The sequence below is a fragment of the Nilaparvata lugens genome, chromosome 8, assembly GCF_014356525.2.
Source record: "Nilaparvata lugens isolate BPH chromosome 8, ASM1435652v1, whole genome shotgun sequence".
In the NCBI taxonomy this organism is placed as follows: Eukaryota; Metazoa; Arthropoda; class Insecta; order Hemiptera; family Delphacidae; genus Nilaparvata; species Nilaparvata lugens.
In genome coordinates, this window is record NC_052511.1 from 43,056,489 (window position 1) to 43,082,104 (window position 25,616).

Here is a 25,616-nt window from a genome sequence, read left to right on the forward strand (position 1 = left end):
ATTATCGCAACTATTTATTTCATAAGAAGAATCAACTAATATCAATATACAATTTCTGTACATGCAATTTTAATGAATGTATAATCTGTTTAATAGTGGTTAAAACCTTTCTAGTTCTAGTGAACTCTCAAGTTTAGTAGGGCTCCTATATTGGTAATGTTCCCAGCTCTATTTAGCGATAAAAACGGGAAGAATCAAAGAAAAGTACACCCCTTTTATTTTCCTTGCCCTACTACCATAGGTAAGGAAAGTATTGCTTTCCAAAAAAAATTAAGGTACCCCAATTTCAAGTTTTCTATACATTTCAAGGTCCCCTGAGTCCAAAAACATGATTTTTGGGTATTGGTCTGTGTGTGTGTATGTGTGTGTGTGTGTATGTGTGTATGTCTGTGAACACGATAACTCCATTCCTAATTAACCGATTGACTTGAAATTTTAAACTTAAGGTCCTTATACCATGAGGACCCGACAATAAGAAATTCAATAAAATTCAATTCAAGATGACGGAAAAAATGGCGGATAATTACTAAAAAACCATGTTTTTCACGTTTTTCTCGAAAATGGCTCTAACGATTTTCTTCAAATTTATACCATGGATAGCTATTCATAAGCCCTATCAACTGGCATAAGTCTCATTTCAGGGAAAATTTCAGGAGCTCCGTAATATTCTTGAGAAAAATGGCGGATAATGACTAAAAAACCATGCTTTTCACGGTTTTCTCGAAAACGGCTCCAACGATTTCCTTCAAATTTATACCATGGATAGCTATTCATAAGCCCTATCAACTGGCATGAGTCTCATTTCTGGGAAAATTCCAGGAGCTCCGTAATATTCTTGAAAAAAATGGCGGATAATGACTAAAAAGCCATGTTTTTCACGGTTTTCTCGAAAACGGCTCTAACGATTTTCTTCAAATTTATACCATGGATAGCTATTTATAAGCCCTATCAACTGACATGAGTCTCATTTCTGAGAAAATTGCAGGAGCTCCGTAATATTCTTGAGAAAAATGACAGTTACTATAAAACCATGTTTTTCACGATTTTCTCAAAAACGGCTCTAACGATTTTTTCAAATCTATACCCTGTATAGTTATTTATTAGCTCTATCAACTGACATGAGTCTTTTTCCTGGGGTACTAATGGAGGGTTCACCCAATCCTTGAGAAATGGACTTTGTAACCTCCTTCTCGTGCATGAGATAGGTAGGTACACGGTTTTTACTTTTTCTTCTTCCATATACCGTGGGTACGGTAGGTAGAGCAGTTTATAAGAAGAACACAGTCATAGTCAAGATATTTCATCTGTAGAACAGCTGTTTTGACGAATTTCAAAAAATATCATCGAATTTCACAATTTACATAAAGGAAAAAGTACTCTGAAAACAATTGTATATACACATAGGCTATACAGTAGTCTGATCGTAGTTGCAAATATGTTGCCGTCAATCGTCATTATGTTATTCCCCTAAATTATTCTCGTTTGATAATGAGGCTATAGTTCAATGAGCAAGGAAAGTTGTGTGAGTGTACCACACCAGATTTTTTAAGAACGATATAACGATAAAAAAGAACTAGCTTCTCATTACTTATGGGCAATATTTATAACTACATGAAATAATATATCACATTATCATGACAATTTCGAATATTATAAAGTTACTATGGTTATTGTCAGTTTATCTCAAGAATTTTGTATTCAGGACCAATTCCTGAAATCACAACATAATCATCAATGATCTGATGATTTGAAGCTTCAAACATGCGATCATATAATATCAGTCATCTACATATCAGTCTATAATAGGGAAGGATACTTTAAAATTTTTTAGATTACATCACAAATTATATTAATTTGCCGGCCAGGATAGCCAGGACAACTTGTTGCACCCTTCAGTCTGCTAACGCTACCGTGTCGTGGGTTCGAATCCCGCCGGTAGGCATGGACGTTTGATCATCATCGAATCACCGTCGCACTTTTATTATCCATGTACAAGCAAAAAACTCATGTGGGCATCATCCACAATAAAATAAATAATAATATGGATGAATATAAAATGGACTGACCATTTTGGCTCGATCAATGTTGTCTCTGAAGGGGAAGAAAGCGTCAGATGCTAGGCAAACGTCAGAGAGGTAGGTGAGCCAGTAGTTCTTCTGTGAATCGACCAGTGGTCCAGGTGCGTCAGTGAATACTGATTCCCACAGCTCTTGCTTCATCTCTTTTCCTGTAAGACAAACATTGTCAATATAATATTCAACATGATTTTTGAATATTCGCAAAGTTGATTCATTTTCGTGGAAGATAAAACTTGTAATAATACAGTTTCAATAGTTATCAAGATGTCACAGTTCTTTCTTGATTTATTTTCATGCAAGTCATAGTTTCAAAATGAGTATTCATCATCAAGAGTTTTTGACGTTTGCACAATAAAAAACGAACTTATAGTTTGCTTGTACGAAGTCGAAATTTTTCGCCCAATAGCAAACATTAAACATATTCGTAGCACATCTTCAAGGTAGAAAATTAAAATTTCCTGTTAAAAATCCGACAAATAAATAAAATTTTACTGTCGAAAAGCCTTTACAGCATATACAACGTCAATATATATAAGACTAGCAAGAACCCGTGCTTCGCAAGGATCTATTTAAAACTTACAAAAAGAAACTTGACATAATGAAATTTTGAAGAATTGAGAAAAGGCCTATAACCATCCTTGGTTAATTAAGAATCTATAAGCAAAATTTCAAATTAGTCCAGAAGTTCAGACGTGATGATGCGTCAAACATAATTTTCCTATCCCGTACGTGCATAAGCCAGCTCTTTACTTCATATAATTATTATAGATATAGTTAACGACTGCAAGAGATAGGATGGACTGTGGAACAGTATAGTGGTGAAACTATGATAGCGCCAGAAGTGTCTCAAACACAATAGTAGGTATTACATGAACTTTTTGAAAGTGATTTGAAAAAATGTTAAAACAACAGAACTGAATCCTTATCATTCTACCTTCATTTAGAGAGGCTTTTGTTTGAGCCGAATGGAAATCCATTTATAAAAAAATGAATGTCTGTTTGGGTGTTTGTTTGTATGTTTGTTTGTTCCCTGTAGACTTGAAAACTACTTGACATAACGGCATGAAACTTTGGGAATATGTTGTGTGAATATTGGGTATGGTTTCTGAACAGAAATTTTAATAGGGGGGCTAATAATAACTATTTATTAATCCATTTTACAGACATATGTTTTCGAAATTTTCGGCCGAGCGGCTACTGAAGAACGAAAAGATGATCATGATTCAAGATCATATTGTGTTAATATGATTTAGCATCTAAAGTTACCAGCTGTAATAAACATATCACCCTGTGATAAATTATTGTGTACTGGTATTAAAATGGTAGTTTGGAGTTGAAGTGTAGTTGATTGGTACCAGCTGTTGATAATGGTTCCTTAGAAGACCTATACAAATAATTATCACTCCCCTATCATTGAGAAACTGGAAAATGATGAAAAAAATATTCACTTGAAGAAAGAGAGTATAATTATAATATATTGTATAGTATACATGTATAGTATTCATATTGCATTCATTAATTACTGAAGAATGACAGAATAATTTACAATTTTTTGAATTCAGCTTAGCTTATATTCATCCCAAGATGGAAAGAATATGGAATTCTGTGTGATTCATTGTACATCGCATATTTCCTGGACCATATATCGACAATCTACAGCTATGAAAACATTGAATATTTTTCTTTGAAACACTGATATAACTTTTTTTTTAATTGAAAACTTTACTGATAGATATTACTACCAATCGATTGAGAAGAATAATATGTTTTCGGAATAATGAATGCTGCATGACTAAGCACATAGGAAGTCCGTATTGAGATGTAAATGAATATGTTGATTGTCAGATAAATTTCATGATTCACCAAAAAAATAAAGTGTAACATGAAATACATTGGCGGTACGAAGTTCGCTGGGTAGCTAGTTGTAAATTAAGCTTTATTATTAATAGACAACGCTGAAAAAGACAGGCTCAATCACCAGGAATACTATAAATCTATGAGGGACCAGTAAGCCATTAATTTTGAGTAGTTCAATTACTTCCATTATGGACACTGGATACATTATGGACAATCAATACGTATGAAATGTATTAGCTACCGTACAGAATAAAAAAATTTTGATTGCAGTGACCCCGACTACTGTATTATGAATAACCATTCGGATAAAATATAAGGAATTACTCGCATCTCTCATCAACTCGTAATTTTTATTCACAAAATATTAACAGCTAGAACAGTTTTTTGAGACTGCTAAATAAACGTCTACAGTTTTATCAATGCTGTATCGGCAATATGAAAACGCATGCAGTTAATATGTCTTTAAATATCTACATGATAATTATTCTCTACCATTTTTATTTAATTAAAATTTCATAATTATTCAAGCCTTGATAGAATGATTGACTCACTGTACAGTCAGTCGAAAATTTTAATATTGAAATGAGAGGTATTTTGGAAAGCTGAACAAAAAAGTAAGGTCCTATGCACCTTTTTGATATTATTTCTTTAAATGAAAAATGAGTTTTGTGGGTTGTCAAAACTCCCCCTGAAAAAGAACTATTCATTTTATCCTATCTTTTAGTAAAATAACAATGATTTCTGCATTGAATAACATCTATCTTGCCAACAAGAATCGAACTCTTTGTGAATTTAGATATGACCTACACTTTAGATTTATATAATTATATTAATAAATTCATGGAAATTGAAGTAATTTTCAGTTAGTTGATGAAATTGATTATCAATAGAGAAAATGATTATAATTTTATCAATACAGAATAGTTGAATGAATTGTCGATGTTCTGAGTTCTTGGTCAACAATAATTCAATATTGGTATTTATCCAATCATTATTTTTTTCAGAAGTTATTTCATTTGAATTAGAAAATATTTATAAGCTCCTATCAATTTATCATTCGTAACAATGAATTCTTCAAAACATGAATTTAATCAAATAAAAAATTGCCCATACTTAATTTTCCCAATACTTAGTTTTAAATAGATCCTTGCGAAGCACGGGTTCTTGCTAGTTATTAATACATGCCACGTGTAGGCTTATACATTGCATCAGGAAAACGAAGTTCAAAACTATGGTTTTCGTAAATATATGTTTTTGAGATAATTTCTTTGATGCAGCTGTTTCACATTCACCATTATAAATTATACAGAGTTTGTGAAAATAAAAATATTTATTGATTACCAAAACAATACTATTATTATATTAATGATAATAATTAATTATTGAAACAATACTTTTATTATATCAATAATAATAATATTATTAAACATATTTATCAATTATCAGAACAATATTATTGAGGTTGAGTGGAATCAGGTAGAAAGCAATAATAGAACAGATGTTCTTTTTTGAATTTCTATCATATTATTTTGTTATTTCCAATGATTACAACATATGGTAGAATATCACATGTCAATAAATAAATTATCTAATTTCCATATGGCACTCACCTTACCATGTTCATAACCTTACTTAATAGGATCCTTTTTCATCCTTTGAAACCCTTAGAGGCAAAATATCTCAAAATCCATTCTTAGTGCGCGTCTAGCATGTTTGAAGAATATTTGTGCAAAGTTTCAAGTCTGTAGGACAATTAGTTTGATCTGTAGTGTGATTTTACATCAAAATTTTCGAAAAATGCCCTCTCCTGGACCCCCCTGTGCTCCTGATCGAAATTTTTCTGCATAGATAGAATTTTTTTTCGTAGCTGAACAAAAAAGTTCCTCATGACTTTGCTGTGCAATGAGCGGTTAAAAAGTACAAAATGTTGGGGGGGCCCCAGTTCCCTCAGGGGGGCAAATTTCTGAAAATCCTTTCTTAGTGGATGTTTTCAGGCTACCATAAACAATCTTGCAAAATTTCAAGTTTTTAGGCTCAGTAGTTTGGGCTGTGCTGTGATTTCAGTCTGTCGGGGCTTAGCCTTTTATAAGTATAGAGAGAGAAGATAACAACAATAAGTTCAAGTCACACACTTTTACAGTAGTATATACACAATGCTCATGTAATGAGCATTGTTAAATACATTCAAGTTGTTGTTGAATTGTATAGTTTTACAAATTCAATAATTTATAATTTTATAAAAAAATATAGCTGCAGAATATTTTCTATAATTTACTTTAGAACAACTAGTCTGTAATGAAGCAAACAACTGTAAATTAATTGTATCTTGTCTCTGATAGTTGTAACAATAAACTTACCAACTGTTCCTGAAACGTAATTATCAACAGCGTTGGAGATTTCTGCCCTCTTCGTTGTGGGTTTGAATTTCATACAGTGAACGGATGGATGTTGTCTGAACCACCTGAAAACATGAATTCAACTGTTAAACAAATTTATAACTAACAAAGAATCTACAGATGGAAATAAATTGGGAGTTACATTTGTTCAAATGCTGATTAATGAATAATAATTATTAAACGAAATCCCAATTAAATTCTGTAAATCACCCCGAAGACTTCTGCTACTGCAAATATTGACAACAGGGTAAACAGCTAGATGGAAATTCAGAGATTGTCAGTTTGGTGTAAGGGTGGGCATTCCTGACCGGCAATTAGGAGGTACTGGGTTCGATTCCCGGGCTGACAAATAATTTTTGTATAGTAGTGCTCATCGAATTTCCATCTAGCTGTTTACCCTGTTGTCAATATTTGCAGTAGCAGAAGTCTTCGGGGTGATTCACAGCATTTAATTGGGATTTCGTTTAATAATAATTATTAACAAAGAATCATTCTTGTTGAACAGATTGATAACTAACAAAGAATAATTATTGTTAAACAGATGATAAATAACAAGTAATAATTATTGTTAGACAGATGATAACTAATAAAGAATCGTTCTAAAAACTGAACTAAATTGCGCATTCGAGTGGATGCTCCTCATCCTGAATGGCTCCACAAGACCACATGACATGATCTTTCGCAGGCAAGAAACCCGATCTGTCAAAATTTGTCATACATCTTGATATACCAATACTGAGACAGTTAAGAGTCTCCACATCACAAAGCCCGAGGAGCAATTCCTCTCTTGGTGGAATCCCTTCTCATTTTCGCTCACCTGTCTACTGTGCCACCTGGTTTTCTTCGAGGTAAATTGCGAGAGGTGAAGACTATTAACAACTCGATTAGATGAGGAGTAAGATTCAGAATGCTCACCAGTTGTCAGCCTTGCTGCCAGCAAGACGAGTGCAGTGGATACGAGACTGCTGTCCTGCTCCAATGCCAATCACCTGACCATCCCTGGCAAAAGCCACCGAATTACTCTGCGTGTACTTCAACGCAATCGTTGCAACAATCAGGTCTCTGATCGCTGTTTCTGGTAGCTGAAAAACGAAAAATAATTTAGAATTGGTACTGAGGTTGTAATAAACGTTAATCTGTTTAAACAGATTAAACTTGAATAAATCACGTGAATCGTTCAGAACATTCTTTCACAATGTCTTGTAATCTGATAATTCAAATAGGCTTCAATGAAGCTATACGAGGGGGATTGGAGGGATTAGATTTAGCAATATCTGATAGGGGATTATGAGATTAGGGGATTAAGCTATTAGAGGGATTTTTTAGTGCTATGTGATGTATTATATCAATTCATTTATGATAAATAACATTGATATCAAGCATTTTTTATGTCAATACATAATATCGATGGATTTATTATGACACCATTACAAATTATTGTGGAACATAGTGGATGCTCCTTGGAACATCGATCTTCACAGAGACGTGCAAGTTGGCCTTGGTATCCACTGAATTACAGAGGCATGCATAGAAACACGAGCCATGTCTCCACCAACATGTCGACAATGTTGAGGCAATACAGCTGGTAGATAATAAAGAATTGATGAGGAAAACCCATTTTAATTAGTGTCGTGCATGAGTCAAGTGTCTTGTGTCCAATGAGAAAACAGAGCAGTGGAGTGAATGAGTGAAATCCAGTTGTGTAGTAAAGAGTATACTTTCCTCAATATAATTCTTTGAATAATTTAAAATTTGAACCGATCTTAAGGTGCGTACAAACGTATGCTCCACCAACACGCGCCATTTACTTTTCATCAGTTGTTGCTAAGCTTATTAAATCTGCATCTTACTGTTTCAGTACAAATACAGATATCGATAAGAATACCATCAGCTGATGAAAAGTGAAAAATGCGCATGTGCGTGAGGCATACGTTCCTTTAGACTAGGGCCACACGAGCGCACATAGTTGTTGCAAAGAGTTGCAACTTACTTTTTGCGGCCGTCACCAATGACACCACATGAGCATTGAGTGTGGTGCGTAAACGTCAGTTGGCTTTACGCAATTGAACCAGACGAAGCAATAACTTTTGCATGTCTCGACGTGCGTTGTAGCATTTTTGCGCAGTTCAAAAATCACCGTCCGATACGACTTCCGTTACTTGGTACACACGTACCTCGTGTGTTTTCACCAATTCACTTCTATGTATTTCTACAACGGTCATCAAAAAGTAAGTTGCAACGGACGCACTTTGTGCGCTCGTGTGGCCCTAGCCTTAAATGGAAAATCGGTGTCAATTTCAATTCCATAAAACCAAGTAGTGGATAAAGAGGAAATTTCCTCTTAAATTTTCAACTTTCAAGGAAAGACATCTAACTTTTCAATGACGGGGAGCGTTATTTACTTTAAAATCAAACCAATCTTACATGAAAAATCTTTGCAAATTTCAATAATCATTCACTTTCATAAAAACTTTTTATTGAAAAATCTCACCTCCTTATTGACGGAGACAATGTTTGTGAAGAGCGACCTGTCGATAACAATGTCGTTGCGCTTCTGCTCAAGGGTCAGTCCGAAGAGAGTCTTCCTCTCGATAGGGTCGGGCGTGTAGTTGACGTCCATCTGCAGGACACAGTAGTTGCCGTTCTTCTTTTTCGACAGAATTTTCAGTGCTTCCTCAGTGTAGCCGGGCGCAATTATACCATCGGATACCTGGACAATACAAAGTGTGTTACAAAAGATCGCAGTTGAGAATAGAAAAGTGAAGTCAGAGTGAGTTTGAAAGTTTAAAAATTTAGTTTAAATTTAAAAAAAGTAAGTGAATTGTGATCAAAAGTGTGTACAAAATATCGCAGCTGAGAATAGAAAAGTGAAGTCAGAGTGAGTTTGCAAAAGAAAAGTGAGTATAGTTTGAAAAGAGAAAGTGTAGTGTGATCAAAGAGTATTGTTAAATAAATTCAAGAAAATAGCTAAGATAGGTATCATAAGATTGAGTAACTAGAGTTATTTTACTCTTGAGTAACACAGGCTTTGCCCATGTGAGGAACCTTCTTCAAGTTTTGTATATGTATATTGTTTGTACTTTCTAAGAAGAAAAATAAAGATAATTTCAATTTCAGAGTTGGCATAGAGCCTTGTCAATTTATTATACAGTCATCATTGAATAAACAATACTGTGCTATAGTATTACCATAGAAAAAACAATCCTATCCTCTTGAGAGAATTTATTTATTTAATCATTCAGAATTACACAACTTACGGAATCATATCCTCTTTGGTATTACAAAGTACTATGGAATAATATCAGTTTTTCTTTAATAGAGGGTTACCAGCCTACCACAATTTTTAAAAATAAAATGAGAATATCATTCAGCACCCTCTTATATTTTATTTAGTGTACAACTTAGTGTAAAGAATGTTTCAACTCATTAGAGCCATTTTTTGCATTTGAAAATGGCTCTAATGAGTTGAAACATGTTATGCACTAGTAACATATAAAAAGGTACAGTACTGAATGATTTTTTATTTTCTTTCAATACCGTAAAATACGTATAGATTTGTTCAAAAGAGTAGGTCAAGCTAATATTTAAAATAAATATATTTTCATTTTAATTTACATGAATATAGTATAATTACTGCTTAATACTGATTTACATGTATATAGTATAGTAATTACTGCTTAATACTGAATAAAGTTACAAAACATGGTAAAATAAATTATTGATCTCGCACGGTTTATGTGAAATCTTTATTATCATTGAAGCTGGACGAAGCCAGGAGCGGGACGATTTTCAAGCGTGTTTAAATAGTTAAAATCACAGTAACAGTCATCCAGCGAGCGGGATAGGATTTTCGGCAATGTACGCAAGCCTTAGACGGTTGTTTTATACATGAACAATTGAAATAACACCTTGAATGTCAACATCAAATAACAAAGAAATGACGAAAAGATAAGTCCATACCTCTCTGGATATAATCTTGGCGGTGATAGCATCGCACTCATCAGACAGAGCGATGAAGTCTCCAAACGAAGACATGCGATCGGCGCCCCTCGCTCTGGCGTAAGCGAAAGCAAGCGGTGACATTTGACCTATGAGATCTTCTACCATACAAAGTTTTGCCTGTTGAGAGATAAATGCAACAGGAGTTAATTTCGAGTTATTCAATATGATTACTTAGTCTATACTTAAATAGATCGTTTGATTGTTGAGAAAAAGTGTGAATAGTAAGTAGTTAACTGAATAGAGGTGGATTCTAGTTAACTGAATAGAGCTGAATAGTAGTTAACTGAATAGAGGTGAATAGTAGTTAACTGAATAGATGTGAATAGTAGTTAACTGAATAGAGGTGAATAGTAGTTTACTGAATAGAAAGATGTAAAAGGTATTGCATGCTATGAGAAATATCTACTGTGGGATACAATAATGTTTAATAAAGACCTCCTTCATTAAAAAAATGAATTAAATAAAAACGAACATCAGAAATCGTAGGATTTGTGTACTTTGTATAATCTAGTTTTCATTGTACATGAGTTTTTTCAAGATAGCATTTGTCATCCCAGAAAGATTTTAGTGAGTGGAGGCGGAAAACTTCAGTGACGGTCGATTAAATGACCTGATATGAAATCACTAGACTTTTTTCAATGATTATTATTTTTAACTGTGAGTATTATCTGTATACTCAGAGAAAATTCGTGAAACTGGTCATCTCAGGAAGATTATTATCGTAGCCACTTATTTGTGAACCCGTCTTTACTAAACCTTTATTAAACCCGTCTTTACGGGTCTAATAAATAAGACGGGGCGTCTTTAAACGGGTCTTTATTAAACCCGTCATGTACACGTTTCCCGCAAGTGCGGAGGTAAGCACTGAGCTCAAAATATGATATCATGTTATTTGAACTCGGTGGGTAAAATCATTCAGAAATCACTGATAAACAAATACTGTTATATCAATAGGTGACGGCCTATGTTAATTTTTAATGAAAAATATGAATCTATATCAAGCTATCAGTTGTAATTTACCTGATCGCCCTCTAGCGGAATGCCGACAGCGGCTCCGGCGGGACTGACGTGCTTGAAAGAGGCGGCGGCAGGGAGGCTGAGTGCTGCCTTCAGTTCAGTGACCAACTGCCAGCCGTTCAGCGCGTCGCACAGGTTGATGTAGCCCGGCGAACCGTTGCGCACTGCCAATTACAAACAACAATAAACCAAACTTTTTTCACTTGTACCTTTTAGGTATTAGTAGATGGATATAGAATAGAATATATTAGAATTTGAATGGACTATAATAAAGTTTGGAATAAGTTTTGAGCTTTGATCTAAAAAACATTGTTTTATTCATAACTGTTGTCTCATCTTTTATTTTTCATTTAATTTTTTTCCTCCCTTGTCATGAATTATGTTGATGCAGAAATTATACTGGTGATTCTTCCTCCCATTTTTTCGCAGTTTGAACTACAAATTCATAATATAAGTATATTTAAAGAGAGGAAATGCTACAATCAATCAATAAAATTACTTGATGATGGTGATTGAATGTGTGTGTGCGCAGGTGTGTGTGTGAGTGTGTGTAGGCTTTCTTCTTCTCTTAAGGTGCGTACAGATTTACGCACTGCGAACATGAGCAATTCACTTTTAATCAGCTGATGTCAAGCTTTTTATATCTGTATCTTACAGTTTCTTTAAAAATACAGATATAATCAGCTGATTAAAAGTGAATTGCTTATGCTCGCGGCGCGTATATCTGTACGCACCTTTATATCGCTTCCCGATTAAACCTCAACTTCTGTTCACGGACAAGGGCTTCATGAAGCACTTTGTGAGCAGTGATTGTTCACATAATGTTTTTTAATCATACATGATGATATATTCCCTCAATAAAAAAGAGTATGCTTTGTACAGTATTAATTATTGTTGCGTTGTTATTCGGAAGCAATTGATTATTTAAGTTTCATTATAGATGAATAGTTGCTTTTATTTCATTGCTGTTGAATAGTAATTATATTAATTATAATGTAATACATTTTTGTTTTGGAATATATTCATTTTGTATTTTGCTGCTTTCCAATGTAGCCTATAATTATTTGATGTGTACCGATGTGGACAATAAAACTTGATTTGAAGTAATATTGTTAGAGATATCTAATTTAAATAAAAAATAATTGAAACTGTCACAACCACTATTATTTCTACATAAAAAGCGGTTGTAGCAATTTAAAATTGCAATCCAATGCCAGATTGATAGGTTATAAAAACAATTTCTGACTATAATTTCATCTAGAAATTTGTAGGCCTACGTAATATACAGGATATCCATTTATAGTCTTCTTTGTAAACTTCAAAATCTGATCGAAAAAGGCTATTAATTTAATACATACACGATATACGAATTACAAAAAGCACACCTCATCATAAGAGTCTATATTAAAATTGGTTAATTCATAAAATATGACATATTTACAAAATATAAAATAATTTATAACAAATATAAAAATATGGGGTGAGTAAGTCGCTTCTTCCTAGAAAACTTTCAAATCTTCGGGTGAAGAATAAAGAAAATCAAACCAAATTTCTTGTTTGTTTTAAATGTTTTCATTTCATTTTCATTTATTGTATAAAATACTATAATCATAATACAATTATGACATTGGAGGAAAAACTAGGCTGAGCCTGTACTATTTTTCTCCAAAAATTTTGATAAAATGTTAATGTTGTCCAAAATATAAGGTTATGTAATCACACACTGCTTCTTTACTTGATTTTCGGTCCAGGAATGATGATTTAAAATTTCGTAATCGATGGAGAATAGATGTAAGAATTGAAGTAGAAATAGTGTAGGATGAAAGTATTAATAAGTATAATGAGTATTAAGGCACGGCTGAAGTGTCGTATTATGTTTGGTAAATAATTGCTTGGTAAATTTCAAGTAGACCTTGTAGCTAAGCAATTGTATGATAGTAAGCTATCTGTAAATAAAATTACCGGTGAGGGGAAGTTTGGGCAGAGTGGTGAAAATCTGAGCTGGCTTCTGGTGAGGGTTCATGCCGTATCTGAGAGTCAACTGAGACACTCCAGCGCTGTACTCCCTCCTGAAGTAGTCGGAGATCACTCGGTCGTATTCAGCTGTGTGTGAGAACGCCTTCAGAGCCAGTAGTTTCCTTTTTAGAGGAAAGAAAAAAATTAATACAATTTTACAATTAAGGGATTATTCTTTGACGCTTTTTGTGATTTTGTATTACCTGATTTTCCCTTTATCATATTTGATAATGTTGGATACGTATCTGATATGAGTATAATAAGTAGACCTATAGTAAATTGAAATAGATATGAGAATAGAGATCAATAATAAATGTAAGTACTCCTCGACTCCATATTTTGATAGCAATATTCAAGAATTTATAATACAATAATGGCAATTGAAGTTACTAGACTCTTCATAAATGAATGATAACGTTTAATATTTTGAGCTACTATTTGTGACCTAAGTTAAATTGAGTTCATCAAATTCAAAGACCCTAAAGTAGTGAGAGATAAGTAATCCATGAAAATAAATTTCACACTTGAAAAGAATCAATTTGTAATTTTGTGAGATGAATTTTCGCAGATATCAAATGTAGGCAAGTCGCGTTTTCGGACAAATACAGACATCATTGTTCGACTATACTAAATGATAAAAGAGATTTACTTAATAAATTTTATAAGCCAATCCTTAAAATACTTGTGAACATATATTATATAGTTGAACTAAAAATAATTTTGAAAATCAAGAATCATAGCATACTATAAACAACCTACGAAATTGAATACAAATATGGTGATACTATTTTTCAGAATTACGTTTCATAATCTGCATGAACAATTATAGAGAAAATAGAAGAAAAACTTTTAGTGGAACAAGCAACAAATCAATTGATAGCTACAACAGAACCAAATATATCTACTAATCTAGTAGACTACATATTGCATTGGTGCCTTGGTACAAGGGACATCTTAAACATGCATCAAAAACAGTGTCAAATTTTGTAAATGTTAACTTGACTAAAATCAACCCAAGATAACACGAGCGTTCTAATAAATAACCTCAAATTCAAGAAATTTATACAGTACCGTTAGATACAAATAAATCAATAGTATCAAGTCATACAGATTTCCATAGAAAACCAAACTCAAGAATAAAAACATTCCAACTCTTCAAGTTCCAAATACATACATAATTTTTAGTATTGCATCATGACACCCGCAAGAAATGTGAACAGAAATTCACAACCAATTCTGTAAAAAGAAAGAGCATTCAACTGAAATCAACGTTTGAACCACTGGATTAACAAAGCAATGTACTGACAATTTATTTTAGATTTAGTTTCCAAGTAGAGTAACTTGCTACACAATTTCTATAAGTGAGGATGTTCGATTCCTAATGCCTGGTATTTTCTTCGTCATTTGATTCTATTTCAAGCTTATTTGTTCATTTTAAGGAGTGGATTCTGTTGTGATTATTGTCAGCATTTTATGTATCAAGAGACCATATAAGGGGAGACCTGTTGTCTCCATTCCTGTAAACGAATAAATTTTCAATTTGATAACTGCAATATGAAGTAACTTAGTTCTCATGTTTTAACAAAAAAAATCATTCTTATGGGCATGTTGAGCGTTTTACCTAGTTTCTAGCGTAGTGTCCTTTTCCGGGGTTTTTTGAAATTCATTGACCACAGTACTGTAATCATCAGGATCGCATACAACTGTCACACGGTGGTGATTTTTGGCAGCGGCTCTCAGCAAAGTTACACCTCCTACAAAATTAAACATATCTCATTCAGAAAACAGAGTTTACTTACAATCCCTTTAATATATCATTATAGTTCAATTTCTGTGTAGTAGTTAATGTAGATAATGTAGTGCTCGTTATCAATATCAGATTCCTTTTCCTCCTTTTATAGAATATGAGTGATTGTTTTCTCAATTTTAGGCTACTATTGTTTGGATCTTTTTTACTTTCCTTGCCCTATTACCATAGGTAAGGAAAGTATTGCTTTCCGAAAAAAATTAAGGTACCCCAATTTCTAAATTTCTATACGTTTCAAGGTCCCCTGAGTCCAAAAAACTGGTTTTTGGGTATTGGTCTGTGTGTGTGTGTGTGTGTGTGTGTGTGTGTATGAGTGTATGTGCGTCTGTGTACACGATATCTCATCTCCCAATTAACGGAATGACTTGAAATTTGGAACTTGAGGTCCTTTCACTATAAGGATCCGACACGAACAATTTCGATCAAATGCAATTCAAGATGGCGGCTAAAATGCTGAAAATGCTGTCAAAAACAGGGTTTTTCGTGATTTTCTCGGAAACGTCTGATTCGTCTGGTTCGTGACTTTCTCGGAGTGTCTGATCTACCTGAGAGGCGTATCCAACATAGTCCAACTTCTTGTGTGCTGCCGGCGTTTGAGAGGTAAATTGCACAACTGCCACGGTTTTGGAGTTGAATCTTCCATTTTTAAAACCAGTGTTTGCATGAAACTCTAACGTGAAAAGAACAACAGCTGAATCTGTCAAGTGAGTAAGGAGTGGTGACGTCAGTTGATAGATAACGTGAACCCATGCTGGCTCTTATCGCTTGTTAAGGTAGGCCTATTCTTTCTCAGTCAGCTGACTTGACTCCGTTTTTGTTTACCGGTATCCATGACGATAACTGATCTCGTATCCAATCCCAGGTTGTAACGTTCGACCCTCTGGAGAGGGCGGGGTAATTGAGTGCTGTCCAGCTATAGCCTAACTCTGCCCCGTTAGGTCGGCAGCTCATCCCTGGGTAGGACTATTACGAGACTTGTGATTATTATTATTAACTTTCACGACGAAATGACACACTCCGATCCTATAACGAAGCAGCAGACACCTAGTCCGCGAATTTCAACAAGAAATTATCTTAAAATGAAGCTTCTAGAGACAAATGATAAAAAAACATTGATAGACAAAGGTCACAGTGTTAGAAAGAATGTGGATAAACAAGTAATTAATAAAACACCAAAAAATAATAATATAGTTCATGACATAGGAGTAAACACTAAAAATACAATTAATTTGGTCACTTCCATGCTAAACAACGAATGGGTGACTGATGAGGTTCTCCAAATCTATTTCAGCGCAATGAATAATTCTATCAACAATAGACTCTCTATATGTATATTAAATCCTGTAATTGTTCAAGCGGTAAAATGCCTCGACGATATTTCTCAGTTAGTGTCACCATTGAAATTAGAGGACCAAGAATACATATTTTTACCTATAAATGATGCTAAGAGCACTGAATTGAAAGAGGAAGGCTGCCATTGGAGTCTTGCAGTTTATGTTAGGGCTCTCAATGAATACGTCTATTTCGATTCGATTGGAAAACACAATTTGAAAGATGCATCTATAGTGACAAATAAATTGGCTAAATATATTAACGTTGATTCTAATATGAACATACCTTTATTGCCTAAATTAACTCCTCAGCAAAGTAACACGGTGGATTGTGGTGTTTATGTAGTCTTAATGACAGAAACAATCATCTCGAGAATACTCAGAGCTGAATTCGGATTTTTCGATGAAAACATTCTCACATTACCCACTTTTACTGATCTCGAAATATGGACAAAACGTGCACAAGTTGCTTCTACATTGTATACTTATGACACATCAGTATATTCGGTGAAAAAAATTATGGATATGCTGCTAAGAAGACGCGACGAATCAGTTAATAATGAACACAATAATATGGAGTTAATTAGAAAAATGGATAGTAAAATAAAGACTTTGGAAGATGAAATTCAGCGGTACACTAGACAATTGCATGAACAGGATTTAAAATTACAGAAATTGAAAGGTGAAATGGATGTGCGAGACAATAGTGATAAAACTAGTGTCAAAGAAATCGAAGAAGTTGATGGGGAAACGAATCCATGGAAACGAACATCAAGCATAAGAAGCAATGTTCAAACACTGTTAGAAGCAAATAAGGCTGGAAACAAGTTTAAACAAGTTAGAGTAAGGTGTTTCTCTGACAGTCAGGGAAGACAGGTCACAAATAGGATCAGGTCAAAGAGTAATTATGAAGTGTTTAATATGATGAAGCCAGGGGCGAAATTTGAAAGAGTCACAGAGGAGAGTGAAAGTATGTGCTCTGATATGGGTAATGGAGACCTCGCTGTGTTTATCGCCGGAACAAACGATGTGGCATGTAACGAATCTAATCGTCTGATTCAATCGTGTAAGCGGAGACTCACAAATATGCGCCACACCAATGTATTGATCTTCTCAGTTCCACATAGATATGATCTACCGAGATGGTCATGTGTGAACAAGGAGATTAGAAGAACCAATGAACGCTTGGAAAAAATAACCAAACACTTCTCCAATGTGTGTTTCTCAGATTTAAGTTCTTTAGGGCCAAGATTTCATACATCACACGGTCTTCACTTGAACTATCTGGGGAAAAAATTCATTGCCGATACCATATTGAACACCGCATCGAGAATCACGGAAGCCATGGAGTCACCTAACCAGCCAATCCCTTTAGGACAACAGAGTGAGAACAATAGCATTTTTTTAGACTGAACGGCTCAACTACTGACCTATCGCCACCTTCCAGGACTTCAAGATGCAATGCGAAAGCAACAGTGAACAATAATTATATAAGAACTCAAATTGAGGGTTGCCAGAGCACTGAAGTGAACATAATTTCATGGAACTGCCAGGGTTTAATGAATAAAATCAATTACCTAGAAGTAATCGCTCTTGAAAATAAATGTGACATGTTAGCACTAAGTGAGCACTGGATGAGTGATGACGAAATTGTCAATATTGGCTTCGAAAATTTTAAATTAGGATCATACTTTTGCAGATCCAATAGAATTCATGGTGGGGCTGCTATTTTCATTAAAAATAATTTAGAGTTCAATGTGATCCATAAAATTAGAAATATGTCTGTGGAAATGGTGTGTGAGGGTTGTGCAATCAAAGTACCTGAATTGAATGTAATCTACATGTCATTATATAGACCCTTTAACATAGATAGTGCAATCTTTAATAATTTTCTAGTCATTCTTAATGACATGTTAAGCTATCTGTTTACTTTTAAAAAATTCAATGTTATTCTATGTGCTGATTTCAATGTTAATTTTAATCAAGAATCTAGTCAAAGAGATGATCTTCTCAATTTACTGAATAGCTTTAATATGCAAATAACAACAAATGAGATAACAAGACCTAGTGCAACTGGCGGCTCTTGCATTGACAATATTGCTACTGACATTCATTTTAGTAGATGGGAAAGTAAAATAATAAACACAATTTTCTCAGATCATTTCGCTATTGGGCTGTCAATAAAACTGGAGAATACAATAAATTATGATAAGAATATTACTTTAAACACAAATAATAATGGTGAAGGCTTAAAGACTAAAACAATGGGTAGGAAGTTTGGGAAGTCCCAAATTCAGCGTTTTATAAATGATCTAGATAAATTGGATTGGACTGAACTTTATCAGAGTCCTGTAGAAAACAAATTTTCATACTTTTACAATTTGCTCAAATATTATTTTGATCTTAACTTTCCGTTTGGTAGAAAACTAAGAGCGAAACAATGTAGTAATAAGTGGATTGATAATGAGATTGTCGACGAACATAAAAGGCTAATTGAAATGCATCAGCGATACAGGAAAGACCAAAGTAATATAAACTTAAAGAAAACTATAAAAGCACATAAAAAGCATCTAAAAAGAATTATCCTCCACAAAAAAAAGAATTATATTGACTCAAAAATAAAAAAATCAACAAATGTAAACAGAACAATATGGCAAATAGTTAACAATGAAACAACAAACAAAAAGGACAAGAAAGTTATTAAAAATATTGTACTTAAAGAGAATGGTATAGACATAGATGATCCGTATAAAATTTCAAACATACTAAACAATGATTTTGTAGGGATGGTTGACACTCATGTCATCCCTTATCTAACCAAAAGTGACGTAACAGATGAGAAAAATGAAAAAGTTACAAAATTATCATTTAGATGTAAAACAATTGAAGAGAAGGACTTAAGTAAAATAATAGATTCGATAAAACCAAAATGGTCAGCCGGCTATGATGACATACCAATAAAAATAATCAAGGATGCTAAGTCATCACTCATCAAACCTCTTTTGCACGTAATCAATGCCTCAATTATAACTGGAGTGTACCCAAACGAATTAAAGATATCAAAAGTAATACCAGCATATAAGAAAGGAGATCCATCTGACCCTCTCAACTACAGACCTTTGGCCATCCAACCTGCCCTATCTAAAATATTTGAAAAGTGTGTACTTGTTCAGTTAATTGATTATTTTGAAACTAATGGTATACTTGACAAAGAACAACATGGCTATAGAAAAAACAGGTCAACCATTACTGCTTTGATAGAGTTCATAGAAAACATTTTAGAAAACTTAGATGAGGGATTAAATACTGTGGGAGCATTCCTGGATCTAACCAAAGCATTTGACAGTGTGAATCATAAATTATTATTAAATAAACTTCAAAATTACGGAATTAGAGGTAAAGAGCTTAGCTGGATCAAGTCATATCTAGAAGGACGGCAACAGTATGTAAATATAAAGTATACAAGCAATAAAAATCAGTACAATATTGGATCAAACTTAAAATGTAATAACTATTCTGTACCACAAGGATCGGTGTTAGGTCCATTTTTGTTTCTGTGCTACTTAGGGGGGTTGCCTAAATACATGTGCGATTTAGTTGAAAATAGTAAATTATGCTTATACGCTGACGATATAAGTCTGTGCATTGCTGATAAGGACTGGAACACAACAGAAATTAAATGTATCAATTCTATATCATTAACTAAAAAGTACCTAAATCACAGACATCTGCTACTTAATGATAACAAAACAAAGTTCCTCCATTTTACTTGTAGAAATTCAGAGGTAAAACAACTTAATTCCGTAGATAATAAGAAAGAAATTAAATTTTTAGGTCTATATCTTGAAAACACACTTAGTTGGTCCGTTCACATTCAAAAAATATGTAAAAAATTAAGCTCAGGAATTTTCGCGCTGAGACGACTAGCAAAAATTTCCAACTTAGAAACGTTAAAAGCAGTGTACTTCGCAATGATCCACTCCCACATTTCATATGGAATTGAAATATATGGAGGAACAAGCATCTCAAACTTAAATAAAATACTCCTATTACAAAAAGAAGCAATAAGAATAATTCTAAATCTTGATAGAGAGCAATCATGCAAGCCATTCTTCAGTAAGTTAAAGTTCATGACGGTGTACAGCCTGTACATTTATAGGACAATATTATATATAAAAACTAACGAATCTAGATTCCCACGGCAAGTAGATATACATAATTACAACACAAGAAATAAAAATAATTTTACAATAAAGAAACACAATAAGGAAAAATATAAACAAAGTCCAACGTACATGGGAATAAAATTTATTGGTTGTCTCCCAGGTTGCATAAGACATGAACCTGATAGATCAAAATTTAAGGAATTGCTGAGAGCATATTTGATGGATTTAGCATGCTACAGTATAAATGAGTTTACTGTAAAAAAATGAATTTTATACAGTCACTAATTTCTCTTTAGCTTTAAGTTAGTTTTAGTTTTTGACTTTTTCATGTACATTTTCATGTATGTTTTGGAAAGATATACATTACATTGTTCAGTTAACCTATGTTAAAAATTCAGTAGTGGGTTTCATCTGTTGTCTTTAAAGAGTTTGTAAAAAGATTTTAATTATTAATTTGTGTGCTGAATTCAGAGTTCACAATGAAGTGATTCTCTCCATCACAACGTAAAAATGTAGAACTCTGTACCAATTTAGAATCAGTCTGGTAGACCTCTAAAAAATGGACTCTAATTCATAACAATTTTTACTTCTGACAGTATGGTGGGTTGTAGTGATATTTATTCATAATTAAAACACAGAAATGTAGTCAAATATCAGAATTTATTTTGAGAAAAACACAAACATGTTCCAAAACCTATGTGTCATCTTTATTGAAGATGAAATAAATTCGTGATATTCGACTATATGTGTTTTCATCATAACAATTTTGTTGAGGCACCGAAACCATGCAAATCTAAGAGAAACTAAGCTTATAATTGATTTCAATAGCTTCAACACTTTCATAGTGACAGAGTGACAAATGTAATAATATTAAGCTCATTCAAGTTCTTTTTCGTGTAGCAAGAAATATTCCTTCAATAACCATCGACGTATGTGGATAAATTCCATAATTTTTAAGAGTTAATTGACTTACATCTATATAGCAACAACTCACCAATATCGATGTTTTCAATGGCGTCTTCAACGGTCACATTGGGGGCAGCAATTGCTTTCGAGAATGGGTACAGGTTGCACACAACCACTCTGATCATCTCATAGCTCAGCTTTGCCAAATCTGCTTTATCACTCGAGATTGTTCTCGAAAGGATTCCTGAAAATATTCGTTGAAAAAAATCAATAAAATAATCTATTCCAATAGAAAATGTTGAAATATTGGCACTCTATCACACAACACAAGTCATTCATAGATTCTTCTGTAATACATTAGTCAACTGATGAATCGAGTTGAACTATAATGTGTTGTATATTTTCCCTCTTGCAATATTAAGTTGAACTACAATGTGTTGTATATTTTTCTTTTTCAATTACATTGAAAGTAATGCACCTAAATCAAATTGAAATAGTGAGTACTTAAACCCCCTAAAAAAGTTCATTAAACTTTCTTTGTTATTGTGATATATTTCGTAGATATCCATATTGAATGAAATTGACTAGATATTGTCAAAACCATCCACTGATATATTGAAATAAATTGAGACAACTAAAAAATTAATCAAGCAATTGAATAAATTCCTTGTACAATCATTTATGATTTTTTCATTTGTGATAAATATTAGTCTTATGTGAAGCACATAAATCTAGTAGATTGAAACTCAATATAAAGTATAGTGTATTTTATTGTCTGATTTAATAAATAAATTTAATTCCTACATTTTTAAACAGTTCAATATGATCTAAGCTGATCATTGAGTAGCTTAAGCTAGTTTGTTACTAGTCTATTTAGTTTACAGTAATTAATTTATTTAATAATTTAGTGAAGCATTAATATTATTATTAATTAAATAATTACATTTTATTACTTTGGACTGTTATATAATTTGTTTTATCAAATTATAGAATTGTAATGTAAATCATCCAGTACCCTTTTCATATAAATTGATAAGTGGTTTATAAAACCACCGCGATTCCAGTTGGGACTCTGTTTTTCGTTGCAGTGATGTTGACTCTGCTGTAGATAATTTTTATGAAGTACTTCACAAAAATTTTGATGAATTTATTCCAAGGAGGAGGTTGAATATATCAAATAATAAGTATCCTCCTTGGTTTACATCTGATATCATATCAGATTTGAAAATAGAAAATAAGTGCTCAAGAAAGAGGAAAACTTCGCCTTATCATGATAATAAATTTAAAACTTTACGCGCATCCCTGAAAAACAGAATTACACTATCTTATGAGGCGTATTTGATTAGAGTTCAAAATGGAATACGACATAATGTAAAAGATTTCTGGAAATACGTCAATTCAAAAAGAAAAACTTCTTTTGTGGAGTCAACCATGACACTGGACGGAGAGTCTTACTCTGGGGCTGATATGGTTAATGGTTTCTCTAAATACTTTCAATCTGTGTATGAGGCTGATACACCTGATGTGCCAATGGGGATTCCGGAGGTGTCTGGGTGCTCATTGTTGGATGGGGGGGGGGGGAGTTGGGATGGTTTCTTCCAATGATATTCTGTCTGCTATCAATGAGCTGAGGTCGGGCTGCTCCGAGGGTCCTGATGCGATTCCAACCTTTATTGTCAAGGGCTGTGCTGCAGTCCTTTTAGAACCATTAAAATTCATTTTTAACTTGGCTATAAGGTCGGGTAGATTTCCTTCAAAATGGAAGATTGCAAGAGTTACTCCTGTTTTCAAGTCTGGGAATAGGAATGATATTAAAAACTACAAACCAATATCCATTTTGAATTGTTTTTCGAAAGTTTTTGAGAAGCTCCTGCATTCGATTATTTATAAGCAGTGTCAGAGGATTATTGTACCTGAGCAACATGGATTTCTGCCTGGTCGCTCAACTGTGTCCAATCTTATAGTTTTTAGTAGTGAGGTTTCACAAATTTTGGATCATGGAGGTCGTACAGATGTTATCTTTACAGATCTATCAAAATCGTTTGACACCATAAATCATAGACTTCTGATACGGAAACTCAAAGTGTTAGGATTTTGTGTAACAATGGTTAATCTTCTACAGAGTTATCTGGAGGCAAGAATACAGTATGTCAAGATTCACAATTTCAAATCAGAATGCTTTGAGTGTACATCAGGGGTTCCTCAGGGCTCTAACCTTGGTCCACTTCTATTTCTTTTGTTTATTAATGATCTACCATCTACCATCAGATAATCTTCATGCCTTCTGTATGCAGATGATGTAAAATTATATAAAGAAATCAATTATCAAAGAGATTGCTATGATTTGCAGAGGGATATTGATAGTCTGTCTATATGGTGTGATGAAAATAGACTAAAAATGAATGTGAATAAATGTAAATTCATGAGTTTCACTCGGCAGTCCTCCACTCATGCAGGTGTATACTTTATAAATGGTATTCCATTGGAAAAGGTGGAGTCGTTCAAGGACCTTGGAGTAGTATTCAGCCCAGACCTTTCTTTCAATTCACATATTGATTACATAGTTAACAGAGCCAATCAACAGATGGGTTTCATTTTGAGGACATGCTCGCCCTTCACTGATGTGGTACCTCTGCTACTCTTATACAAATCAATTGTGAGGAGTCTATTAGAGTATGCATGCGAAGTATGGAATCCTTATCATAATGAACAGATTCACCTTCTAGAACGCTTGCAAAACAAATTTTTGAGATGTATGTATTATAAAAAGCACAGGGTTTTCTGTCCCTTTGATTACCCAACCAACTCCCTCAGAAGTATGTTCAATATTAAATCACTGAAAGTAAGACGTGATGTTAAATTACTTGTTTTTCTGTACAATCTGTTAAATAATAAAATTGATTCTTCCTACCTGCTTTCTAAAATTAACATATATATAAATACCATTGCTCGACGTTCTGGATTTTCATTTCATATTTCTCGCTCCAGAACGGTAAGACATTATAACTTTCCTTTAAGTAGAGCTCAAAGAATTTTCAATACTTATTCAGAACACTTGGACATCTTCTGGTTCTCCCTCTCCAAATTCCGAAGGATTTCATATGATTTAGTCTTGTAGTATGTGGTCCATCATTTCGTGATTTGCGCTTGCATTTCTTCTATTCAATTATCCTCATAAAGGCTAGTGGTAGTACATTAAACAGACACTTTTTTCCTCTTGTCTATATACTAGTGATGATTATAGTTTACTGAGGTATGTGTGCATTTTTTCTTATTGAATTCAGTTAATGTATTTTTATTATTCTATATACGACTGTATATTTCTTCTATTTTTCGTCTTATTTCATTCTCTTAATTTTATAATTAGGCCTAGCTATTTTTATAATTTATTATTTTCTCATATTTACTATCTTCTTTTTATTGAAAATTGTATTATGTTGGAATTATTGTAAAGTGTGGAGGAGGCAAAATGGGTTTTCTACCTGTTGTCTCCATGAATATAGCCTACATAATATTGGACAATTTATGACAAAATTAGGAAATTGAAGAAGTTTGGGCAATGTTCAGGCAGTTTTGGCCTGTTTCTTCTTTTCCGACTATTGTATTGTTTCCTCTAATAAATAAAAAAATAAATATTTTATTAATGCATAACATGTTTCCCACTCATTAGAGCCATTTTCAAATGCAAATTACTATATAATTATTGAAGTAGCCCTATGAAGGAAAATTAATATTTGCTTAGTTTTTGAGTGGAGTAAACCCACCTCCATGAATTGCTGGATGCAGGGGTTTTGACTCGGCCTCCGAGTATTTCAGGAACTCCAGTCAGGTCGGAGACATCCTTCACCTCGTAGCCGGTCTCTCTGAGCAGTTTGGCGGTGCCTCCCGAAGCGACCAGTCTGAACCCAAGGTCGTTCAACGATTTGGCGAATTGCTCCAATCCTGTCTTGTCGGACACACTGATCAGAGCTGAAAAATAGAAAGAAAAAATGATTGCTTCAATGCTGCCTCAAGAAAATATTCCACTAAATACTTTGTGA

The 25,616-nt window shown here is 33.5% G+C and overlaps 1 protein-coding gene across 1 annotated transcript in view; it reads right to left on the bottom strand.

Moving 5' to 3' along the window:
* LOC111051171 (bifunctional purine biosynthesis protein ATIC) overlaps nucleotides 1-25,616 on the bottom strand; it is a 33,579-nt gene that overhangs the window by 1,533 nt on the left and 6,430 nt on the right. Inside the window, 11 exon segments of the mRNA XM_039434815.1 lie at nucleotides 2,067-2,227; nucleotides 6,293-6,396; nucleotides 7,247-7,413; nucleotides 8,823-9,041; nucleotides 10,292-10,450; nucleotides 11,354-11,514; nucleotides 13,313-13,488; nucleotides 14,988-15,120; nucleotides 21,665-21,820; nucleotides 25,341-25,362; nucleotides 25,364-25,545. Coding sequence (XP_039290749.1) covers nucleotides 2,067-2,227; nucleotides 6,293-6,396; nucleotides 7,247-7,413; nucleotides 8,823-9,041; nucleotides 10,292-10,450; nucleotides 11,354-11,514; nucleotides 13,313-13,488; nucleotides 14,988-15,120; nucleotides 21,665-21,820; nucleotides 25,341-25,362; nucleotides 25,364-25,545 — 1,640 coding nt within the window.